Source organism: Mercenaria mercenaria, chromosome 5 (assembly GCF_021730395.1).
Source record: "Mercenaria mercenaria strain notata chromosome 5, MADL_Memer_1, whole genome shotgun sequence".
NCBI classification, from domain to species: Eukaryota; Metazoa; Mollusca; class Bivalvia; order Venerida; family Veneridae; genus Mercenaria; species Mercenaria mercenaria.
In genome coordinates, this window is record NC_069365.1 from 58,697,743 (window position 1) to 58,710,031 (window position 12,289).

The following is a 12,289-nucleotide window of genomic DNA, read 5'->3' on the forward strand; positions in this document are numbered from 1 at the left end:
TTTAATCTGATATTTTGTTTGTTGAAAATCTTTGCGTTTTTGTATTTTATGGCGATTCTTTGCAGAAGTTCAAATGCCAATAAGTTTGTTATACAAGAGGCCTTTCTTTCAAACACCAGTACATGTATTTACAAAATTTAGGGAGCACTTCATATTTAACAAACAAAAAAAACCAGAAAAAATGTTGGATACCTACAGGACTGGTGTCAGTTATCTGGTGGAATAAGACACCTTTGGATATATGTCAATGCAGAAGAATTGTGGCATTGCTTGAAAAGGTTTAATATATATTTCTCATTTAACAGACAATTTCAGGGCACTCGTTTGGCCATTTTTGGGGCCGAATATGGGTACCATTCCCCTCCTAAAATAATATGTTTTTTTCCCCTTTCTCAGAAGAAAATTCCCCTGATGATAGGTTGTCTGACACAAATAGATATGAACTCTTTCTTTTAATATTATATAGTGCCTCTAAGGAAGATTACTGTTGCAATATAGTCGTATCAGTTAGGATAGACTGAATAAGTGTGAAAAGCAGTTACATATACATGGCTTAAACTTCTTCTTTTCGTCTTAAAATGTCGAAAAATTCCCCTTCCTGAGGTATGGGTACCTGTCCCCAAAAGTTGTCTAGTGCCCTGAATTTATTTTTGTGGTTTCTTTTGGTTGTGGTTTAAAGAAAGATTAAAAGCAAATAATGATAAGAGATTAAAAATAGAATAACAATGACCAATGGATCTCATTATCATTTTACGGTTTTATAATGCAGCTGGTTTCAGAAACCATACATGGCACTGGAAATTGGTCAGTCTGTATATAAAATTAATTCATTCAGTAGTCAACAAAATTACTCTGCCAATATGTTTGCTTTGCAACTTAAATGTGGCCAGTTTTATGTAAATATATTGTAATAATTTAGAAAGTTTTTTTAGTTACTTGTTAAGACAAGCTGTTATATGAAGACAATTATGATATGGTCCACAGAAGTGAAAAGCAGTGACAGTATGGCATAGATTAACGTGAATGCCTTTATGCAGAAGGTTTGTAGGAAAGTAAGAGTATAAACATGGAATTAAACCCAAAGATGTTCTCTATTTTACAATAATTCTCTGGGGCCTCTGTGGCCAAGTGGTTAAGGTTGCTGACGTCAAATCACTTGCCCTTCACCTATGTGGGTTCGAGTCTCACTCAGGGCTTTGAATTCCTCATGTGAAGAGGCCATCCAGCTGGCTTATGAAAGGTTGGTGGTTAAATTCTATCCAGGTGCCTGCCCATGATGAAATAATGCACAAACGTGCATCCGAGGTCTTCCTCCACCATCAAAGCTGGAATAGTGGCCATACGACCTATAATTGTTTCAGAGCGATATTAAACCCAACAAAACAATCAAATAAACAATAATTCTGTAAATCAAAAAAGTGAGATCTATGGCAAAATGAAATTATTATTTTTTTAGCTTGACTATACGAAGTATGGAGAGCTGTCCTACTCGACCCGGCGTACACACTTTGGTTAAAGTTTTGATGCACTTTCTCTTTACCTCTGTAATTACTTGATGGATTTGTTTCAAACTTAAAGTAGTTATTCCTCATCATCACCCGCATCAAATGACACAAGGATCATAACTCTAGCGCCAATATTTCATGAATTATCACCCCTTTGACTTAGCATTTCAGGTTAAAGTTTTGGTGTACTTTCACTCTATCTCAGTTATTACCAAATGGATTTGATTCAAATTCAAAACAGTTGTTTCACATCATCACCCACATGATATGACACAAGGTCCATAACTCTGGAACCAATTTTCCATGAATTATGTCCCCTTTTTACTTAGAATTTCAGGTTAAAGTTTTGGTACACTTTCGCTCTATCTCTGTTATTACTAAATTTATTTTATTCAAACTTAAAATAGTTGTTCAACATCATCACTCACATCATATGGCACTAGGGCCATAACTCTTGCACCAATATTTTATGAATTATCCCCCTTTTTACTTAGAATTTCACGTTAAAGTTTTGGTGCAGTTTCACTCTGTCTCAGTTATTACTAAATGGATTTGATTCAAACTTAAAATAGTTGTTCCACCTTATCACCCACATCATATGACACAAGGTCCATAATTCTGGTACCAATTTTTAATGAATAATGCCCCCTTTTACTTAGAAATTTAAGATAATTTTGATGCATTTTCACTATAACCCTGTTATTACAGAGAGGATTTGATTCAAACTTAAAATAGTTGTTCAGCATCATCATTCACATCATATAACACAAGGACCATAAATCTAGCACAAGTATTTCATGAATTATCTCCCCTTTTTACTTAGAATTTCAGGTTAAAGTTTTGGTGCACTTTCACTCTATCTCAGTTGTTACTAAATGGGTTTGATTCAAACTTAAAGTAGTTGTTACACATCATCACCCGCGTCATATGACACAAGGTGCATCACTCTTGCACCAATATTTTATGAATTATGTCCCCTGTTTGCTTACAATTATACTTATTTAATGTTTTGATAACTTTATCTTTATTTCTCTTATTACTTAATTCTTTTGACACAAACATAAGCTATTGTCCAATACCTTCATCGACATTGGAGTCATTAAACACTCCAGTGACTGCTTCAGCTTGAACTCAGATGTGCCCATTTTGAAACCAAAATTTGTAGTCCTGTTTGGCGCCATATAACCTATACTGTGTTGGTGTGCCGTAAAACCCAAATCAAAAAAAAAAATCACTATCAACCATCAAAATAGTCGAGCGCACTGTCCCCTGTGACAGCTCTTGTTTATATACCTGTTTTGGAAGAATGGGATGATATCATGTGATGGCATATGCATATGTGCATCTGTTTGTTTGTCAGTCATCATTCCTGCCCAGAGCTTATTGATTTTAAACTTGATATATAGATTTATGGTGATGAGACAATATGCAGAGCATACAATTGGTATGTCAAAGATTACAGTTACAAATTGACCTCAAAAGGTCAAATCTGACATCATACTTTGAGTCTGGAGCATAATTTAAAAACCATGAAAGGTATCGACTTCAAACTTGGCATAAAAGGTAGGTTGTGATTAGATGATACACAGAATCAAGACATGAACCGGTTTGGTGGGTGAAAGGTTAGAGTTAAAAATTGAGCTCGAAGGTCAAATCTGTCCATCATATTTTGTGTCCAGAACATAAATACAAATATAAAAAATATATATAAAAATAAAAAAGCTATTTAGAGTGTTATCTTGAAACTTGGAATATAGGTCTGTGGTGATTAGATGATTTGAATAGTGCAACAGTTTGCATTACTCCCCCACCTCCTCCCCCCACCTCAAAAGAAACCAAACAAATTACCACTACAAAGCAAATCCCCCAACCCCCACCCTGGTTGTCTATACCTGTTTTCTGCTACTGAGGTCATTATTTCATTTCTTCAATACATCTTACAAGATGCTATCATTTTCATTGGTCTAAAGGTGGTGGTCAGGTGCCGACACCCTATATTTCGGGGGGTGGGGGTGTGGTGGGGGGGAGGGGGTTAGTAAATTTTCATGTGAGGTTAGATTAAAAAGAATAGGTGGAGAAAATAAACCAATCAGTGGGTTTGTTACTAAAATATGTGGGGTCAGTCTGATAAGTAGGTGGTCTCTGGAAGTGAGTCACCTACAGTCCCCTCAAATAATACTCACATGGACACAACCTTATCACAATATTTGATGTAAAATATTGTGTTACAACCTTAAAATAATAACTAAGAATAATTAAATAAATTATTGTTTAATGTGTTGTAAGCGACTTGGTTGTCGACGTCAACATATTTCACAACATATATGTATATAAGGAATTCATAATCAGTCTCTATCAAAGTATTTTCATATATTCAATATAACTATTATAACATATTTCAACTGTAGTAAAGATCTGACAAGATGGAACACATACAAATTATGAAATCATATCATATAAAAAATCGTCGGACATGTTGACGATCGACTGTTCAAGCGCCGAGTGATGTGAAAATACACATGCTAAACAGAGTGCAAAATTAACGCCTCACCATGGTCCGCTAGGAACGATAAGAGGGGAAGTAATTTTCTTCTAATTCACTGCATTTAACCACAGAATATTATATTTCATCATACTCACAGTCTCACATATTTCTAAGGAGGGTCAGTAACAAGTCAATAGTAAGTAATGTGGCTTTAACAAATCCAGTAATTTTAAATACTGTAGCCTTCATTCATTCATTGTTGAATTTTCACTCAGTCTGTCAGTTTTTATATCCATCGCCATAATTTCCTTTCAGGGTGACAAACCTTCCCATTTGGTAATTACATTTTTTGTAAAAATGTGTTTGCTTGAATTTTGCTGTTAGTTTTTTGTTTTATAAAAGATTTTAACAAAGAAATAGATCTCAGATTTTCATAACCTTCTAACAAAAATGGCGTGCTCATCTGCTGACTTACCTTCTTTTCATTTGCATAGTCTGTGTGATCATTTTTTCTCAGCTAGACAAAATCGAAAGTTTTTTTTAAAGTTAGGGTTGTAGGGTAAGGGGGGAAGACTAACTGTAATCGAAAAACTAGGTTTCTGCGACTTTTGTAGACATTTTAGCAATGCACAGAAGTATGTGTACTCATAATTCCCACCAAGATCAGCTTCAGCCAGTCAGTGTTTCTCTATATGTTACCTGCCGAATGGAAAATTCAACCAGAAACAATGAATAAAGATGATATAAAAGATTGCAGTCAATTAAGATTTACTCATCAGATCAGATATTTAGATTTTTTTTTTGAGAAATAGCAGTTATATCAGTGTGAAATGTACCAGATGTTCAAACAGAGAAGCCTGGATTTTACGGAGTATTTCAATATGAAAAAAATCTTGTTTATTTTCATTAAAACATGGCATTGATGTCACAAAATAATTTATAAGATGTCTATGTGCCCCTTAATTACTCTGCAGGACATGTAACCCCCCGCTGTGTTTACTTCAAACACGTCACCAAACTATTTGGGGCCATACATGCTAAAAAATAGTGCTTCCCTATTACTTTTTTACACGAGTTGATGTTATGCAAAAATATATTTAACACTCCAAATTAGATTTACTCTGTAGAATAATTCACCTGGGCTATGCCCACACAAAATTATACCACAATCATGTAACATCATTGCTGTATTAAAATGTGGTTCTGTTATATATCATTCCTTAAATCAACAACTTATGTTGAATGTGATTATTATTGTGAATTGGAGATATATTTTAACATTATATTTATATCCATGGAAACAGGGAGCTGTATTGGTATGTATTTTCCAAACTGGTAGGGGTCTATAAATGTAATCTTTATAATTATTATACGTATACTTTTATTCTATTTCATGTTTGACTAAAGTGCTAGATTTTGCTAGTTTGTGAAATGTTGGTTGTACTAGCTGTTTTTGATGGAGTATAATTCTTCAATGTTATTATACTTGTATGGGCATAGCTATGTTTAGGATTTCATTCTTTATTTCATTTTACAATTTAGTTTATACTTGTAATTTTTGCTGGGGGGCATATAGCGTTGCTGCTGTCTTTACATCCGTATGTCAGTATAAACTTCCCAAAATCTTGTGTGTCAAACACTGTTAGCCTGATTTGTAGTCACAGTCTGGCAGATAACTAGAAATGCCGGCAAGTGTTAGTTTAAATTTATCTCTTTCAATTTTTCATGCAGTGGAGCATTTCATGAAGGTGGCTGCATTTGCCTGAAATAATGCAAATATTAAAGTTATATGTCACACTTGGACTGCAAACATAGTTTTGGGATAAGGTGTATTGTCCATATTATTGGTTATTTGTCTGTCATTTCAAGGATCTTCTTTTTAGGGAGAGAGTTTCTAAAAAAGCTTATAGCTTCCTACTCGATCCTCTATGTTTGTACATTTGTAAAACTGTAACAATTGTAATTATATCAATAAAATACTGTTTGAACCAAGGATCTTCTTTCAACATGTGGTTCTTCAAACAGAGGCAGGCCTAAGTTCTGTATAGAATTTTATTGACATATTTTGTTTATTGAAATGTTTCTGACCCAGTTGAAGTAATTCATTCAGTAGTCTGCTGGTTTGCTAACAAACGGCTTTCAAGTTGTTTTACAGTGTGACATCATTATCAAATGAAAGCAGTCTTAATAAATTAAATATGTATGAGAACAAATACTGAGATAATATTAATTATCGACACAAATTTTTTTATTCAATTTTGTTAGAACAGTATGACGTAGGCTCTGCAATTACGAAAAGTGAAACGATCATTTTTGCAATGACGCAAATGCTGGTTATAAACCAATGTGATATAAACAAAATTAATATATAACAAAAAATTAAAATATTACTGTATAAATATTCCAGGGTCATAATTATTTAAAATGTTTCACAGGAAGAAAAAAATAATTTTGGTAAAGCTTCAAAGCACAGAATATACAGTCAAGGAAATTTGAGATCAGATTCTTTTTAAGCTCTTTATTCCATCATGAAAGAAGAAGCACACAATATTGCTGCAAAAATGCATACCTGAATGGCAGCTTCACAAGTGGATCTATTTGATACAGATGAAAATTTTATTGATCAGAAATTGTTCAGAGCTCAGAGCTTACACTTTTCTAAACGGGAACACTGAACAAACTATTGTACAGTTTATTTATAGACCTATATAAACACTTTTATAGATAAATCATGAGGTAAGTAATTAATGTACAAAAAGCTTTTGTTTGAAACGTCACATGTAATATACAAATGTACCTAGCCAGATCTAGTTGATATTAATGCTTTATTATCCATTTGCATTTGTCCATTCATCCTTCCTTCAAACATTTTTGTCCAGAAGATAACTTACAAACTGCAGAAAGCAATGTATAGGAACTTCAAACTGCAGAAGGCAACTCTGCCAAGAGAGAGTGACATGCTCAAGAACAATAACTTTATCTTGAGTAATTTGCAAATGAGCTCCCTTTTTGTACTGAACTATTTTGTCTGAACAGTATTTTTACAGCTAGAGAATTTCAAGACTTCAATATTTCTTTTATAAATACTGTTCTTTTTATACTTTATTTTCTAATTTTTGATGGTACTTAATTACTTTGCAACTAGTCGAAATGACAGGTTGCAGTATAAGGAAGGAAGTGCCAAGAACAAGAACCTTTACTCTGTTTGGATTTTAAAAAAGCCCATTATTTTTTCTAGTTTTTGTCTGGACAGTAATTTTGCACCTATTGAGGACATGTTCATCGGCATTGAATGGAAGTATAGGGCTAGTTAAAGTACCGTAACACTAGCTTGAAATTATAGTTTTATTTTTATATCCCTTTGTTTTGTACTTAATTTACTGCATTTCTGTCTATAGATTAAGTGTGTAACTTTGTATGTATTGATATATAACAATGAGTGGACTATGCTTAACTGTAATTTCAACTTCTTGAATTGTAAGTTTATCTTCCCTTTATTCTGGACTGGCAATATAGGATATAGTCTGTGTTCAGACCCAGTGTTTTGTTCACAGGAGATAACTCCTGAGGCTTGTCCAATTTTGTACCGGTATATAATTATGTCCCTTTTCTTCTCAAAACACTGGAGATAATCAGAGTCAAGAAAGATTGGTCAGAATATATAAGAGAAATGATTAAAAAAAATTAAAAAGATTATCTAAGTCAGTAGCAAGAATATAGGATATGACTGTCTCTCATTCGTTTTTGGCAAGCTGCACTTTTTTCATGCCTGTTGCTAGATTGAAAATTAGGAGGTTTATATTTTGTCTTCAAAATATAGAAATGATATTTTCTTAGAAGTGCATTTTGTAAACATGTGTGATGCACTTTCAAATTTTATGGTTATTGATATTGTGCTGCATTGTCTATACATCTTTTCAATATTTTAAGCTCAACTATATTAGGTATATTAAGAGCTGTCCAACTCGCCAGGGCGTATGTGTCCACTGAGTTCTTGGTCAAAGTTTTGATGCACTTTCACTGTGTCTCTGTTATTATTGAATGGATTTGCTTCAAACTTAAAAAAGTTGTTGCACATCATCACCCACATCATATGACACAAGGTCTGTAACTCTTGCACCAATTTTTAATGAATTATGCATCCGTTTTACTCAGAATTTTAGGTGAATTTTGATGCATTCACAATATATTTGTTAGTACTGGATGGATTTTCTTCAGACTTTAGATAGTTATTAATCATCAACACTCACATTGTATGACATAATGGCCATAACTTTGCATCAGTATTTCATGAATTATCCCCCTTTACTTCAAATTTCAGATTGAAGTTTTAATGCATTCTCTGTTTTTGCTAAATGGGTTTTACTCAAACTAAGAATAATTGTTCCAAATCACCATCCATTTGATATGGGTAAAGGGTATAACTCTCACACTCAATTTCATGAATTATGCCCCCTCTTTATGTAGAATTTCTGCTTAATTTTGAGGCATTTGAGCTACATCTTTGCTATTACTGAATAGACGGTTGCTTCAGACTTAGAATTGTTCTTCCATATCATTGTCTTCATCATATGACACAAGGTTAGTAACTCTGGCATGCATATTTCAGGAATTATGGCCCCTTTTTGCTTACAGTTCAGTTTAATTTTGATGCTTCTTCAGCATATCTTTGTTGTTACTAAATGCATAAATTGTTGATGCACATCAGTCACATCATATGACACAAGGTCCAAAACTCTGACACTAATATTTTATTAATTATGTCCACATCTTACTTAGAATTTCAGGTTAAAGTTGTGATGCGTTTTTGCTCGGTATCAGTTATTAGTAACTTATTACTACATGGATGTGATTTAAACTTCAGACAGTTGTTCCCCTTTGTTAGCCACATGATATAACATGTGTTGCATCACTCTTGCAGAAATATTCCATGAAAGATGTCCCATTCTTTTATACCAAGTTAATTGCTTATCTTTTTATTATTGAATACACTCAACTTTTGCTTAAAACTAAAAACTTATAATGGTACAATATCGTTACCTACATTTGAGTCATTAACCACTCCAGTGACTGCTCCAGCTTCCTTAGATGTGAACAGTTTCACTATCCAGCATTAAAATAGTCGAGCGCTATGCCTCATGTTACAGCTCTTGTTGGTAGCTTTTGGCTTTAAGCTTTTGACCATATATTTAGCTATACTTGACATTGCTATGGCAGCAAATAGTCCAAAAATATATCAAATTAGCAGACTCTGTAATAACTTTAAAAGTACACAAGATTTTTAACATGAAATTTGGTAATTAGGCAGAAGACAATGTGAAAAGAATGCTCATTGTTTTATTTTCTACGTTTGTCCATCCATTCAACCATCTGTCTGTCCTTCTGTCAGTCAGAAATGGTGGATACTGTCATACCTTAAAGAGTACAAGGTTTTTTCCCCTGTTAAACGTGATACATATAATGTAGACACATATTAGTATTGAATATGCTTTTTCTTTTATTTTATTGCTATGACAACATCTGATAGTTATTTTTTCTAGTGATTGTTTAGACTTGAACATACTTACCTGAGAATGTTACATGAACTTTTCTCATAGCCATGCAGCCAAGGGAGTGGCACAGTCCGGCTGCTTAAGTCGGTGGCTGCTGAAGACAAATTGCAAATATAACAAATAGTCAACTATTTGAAAAGTTAGCTGACTGACTGCTAAAGACAAGTGGCTGCTTACTACAGGTGACCTTAAATGCAGGTTTGACTGTATTTTCTTTTGGCAACAGCTACTTAACTAATGACCCATTTCCATGTTCCCAGTGGTGTTAACTCAAGAGAGGTTGCTCTGTAGTCTCTTCTGTGAAATCATAAGTATTTGTGGGGACTGGTCTAGTAATTGTGCGGACTGGTCAAGTATTCGTTGGGACTGGTCGAGTATTCATGGGGACTGGTCGAAAGTTGAAATCCACCAAAATGATCATTTTGGTCAAAACCATGAATTTTTATGCCTCACGAATTAAAGGATTTCACAGGATTTCACAGGAAAACTTAGAAAAATGGTCTTTTAAGTTTCAAATTTGTTTTCTAACACTATTATGTTTTACAGTGTGAGACTAATCCCACAGAGCGAACTACTTTCATCACAGAATTCATAGAGAAATATTTTGAAACTGATAATGAAGGTAAGTTGTTATAGCTCTTATTGGTCAGCTAAGAATTGCTCTTTCAGACTTACAGATTTTTTGCTCACACCATTTTGAACCTTTTTCTAGCCCTATAGAATGAGTATTTAAATATCATATTGTGTTGTACTGTAAAAAAAGCAACTGACAGCTAGATAATGCTTGGGTATACAGTGGTCAAACTTCATAGGATGGTTGCCAGCTGGGAGTACATGACCTCTGTAGTTTTAGGGGTGGGACAAAGGTCAAGGTCATAGTGATTTGTAGACTGAAAATGGTTTCTTGTCAGTAAGTGAAGATTGCTTTGACCTATAGTCATCAAACTTCTTGGGATGATTTTCTTTTGCCAGTTTATGACCCTATTGTTTTGGCAGTCAGTAGCTCAAAGGTCTGTTAGACTGAAATGGTTTGTGCTCAATAGTTGGAGAGCAGTCTGGCCTAAAATTGTCAAATTTAATACAGTGATTGTCTGTGGTCAGTAGATGGCCCCTTTTAGAGATCTGTAGGTCATAGGTCAAAGACAAAATGACATTGAAGCTAAAAATTGTTTCTGTTCAAAAAATTGTTTCCGTTCAATGAATAAAGAACAATTTGGCCTACAGTCATCAAATTTAATTGGATGATTGCCTGTGATCAGTAGATGACCCCTAATATTTTGGGTTTCAGTAGATCAAATGTCAAGGTTACCGCGATCTTGAGACTGAAAATGGTTTCCAATCAGTAACAAGAAAACACTTAAGGTTTCCCATTGTTTCAGGGATCAGTAGGTCAAAGGTCAACAATTTTATACCTAGTTGCCTGTGACAGCCTATCATGGGGGACATTAACAGCTCTTGTTGCAGTTTACTGTGGAGGTGCTCAGTGTTCTATATTTACATCTGACTGTATATGTGCTCCATGTAATAATAAAAATTATGTTAGTGCTCCATTGGTATATAAACAGTTGACTATATAAGTTGCCGGTGTTATATATTTACAGTTGATTACATAAGTGCTCCTTTCAAGATGAACAAGATTGACATGTTTGAAGGATACGACAATCCAACCTACTTTTTCCGTCCAGCAATCCGATCACTCCTAGTAAGTATCTTCAGTATTCGTTACATATAAATAATAAATTCTTTGGCATGGTTTATTGTCAGATTAACCATGGTTCAGAGTAAAATGTGCAGGAAATGAATGTGGTTAAATATCCAAAATCCATGCATCTGTAGTGAATGATGAACCATGGTAAATTAGACAATAAACTACAAGAAGGCAATGTTTGTTTTCATTTTCTAACATGTTCATTAAAGTATCATCATGTAAAATATGTTGAACTTCATTCATTCATTCATTCATTCATTCATTCATTCAAATAGGAATGGACAAGACTTCAGTGCTGCAGTTTGACAATCTGCTTGTCAACTTTTTTTATCATAGAATATACAACTTGACTTTCTTTCTTGTTTTACTTACAAACTAAACAAGCCATGGTAAAATGTACAGTACATTACCATGGAACATCCTAATTCTTGTACACTTATTCTTTCAGACTCACCATATTTTGAATAACATTGATGTGAGGGACAGATCAAAACAGGGGGAGAAAATTGCAGAGAAGTTAGAAATAGGTACCTAAGTATTATTTTACTCAGTTCTTAGCAGTTATAATGTATTATATGAAACAGTTGACTGAATGTGTTTTCAGGTTAATAAAGGTCACATGATCACATCTACAGTTTGATCTAGTGTTTCCATACCAATGTTTTTTCTCTTTATTTCTGTTGAAATACATGAAAGATAATGTCCTTCTTGTTTTGCATCATTCTAAAGAATTGCAAATGTGATTGTTAGAAGTTTTTTTTAACTTTTTTAAACATCTTGATTACATTTGAACCTATTTTAAAATAAAGATACGATTTTTTATGAGTTTTCCTTTTGTCAGATTTCAGCCATTTTGGATAATGAATTTAAATTAAATTTTAACTCTACCTGTTGATGAATTTATTATAAGGTTTCATGATATCTTTGCATAAAAGCAACATTTCCATGAAAACGTTTTATAAATTATGATTTTTTTTAGATATCATCATTGACTAGAATTTTGCAGGGAGAATACTTTCTTTCATGTGAAGTTGACATG

General features: G+C 33.6%; 1 protein-coding gene across 7 annotated transcripts in view; it reads left to right on the plus strand.

Moving 5' to 3' along the window:
• The window catches only part of LOC123557343 (anoctamin-4-like), a 77,290-nt gene that overhangs the window by 8,480 nt on the left and 56,521 nt on the right, over positions 1-12,289 (plus strand). For 6 of the 7 annotated variants that reach the window (XR_008371019.1, XM_045348759.2, XM_045348758.2 and 3 more), the window contains exons 3-6: positions 4,306-4,326; positions 10,089-10,164; positions 11,144-11,244; positions 11,699-11,777. Coding sequence is in view for 6 of the 7 variants with exons in the window: in XM_045348759.2 (XP_045204694.2) it covers positions 4,306-4,326; positions 10,089-10,164; positions 11,144-11,244; positions 11,699-11,777 (277 nt within the window). In the remaining variant the exon portion in view is untranslated. The remainder of the gene's footprint in view (positions 1-4,305; positions 4,327-10,088; positions 10,165-11,143; positions 11,245-11,698; positions 11,778-12,289) is intronic. The other variant, XM_045348761.2, reaches the window with a different exon arrangement.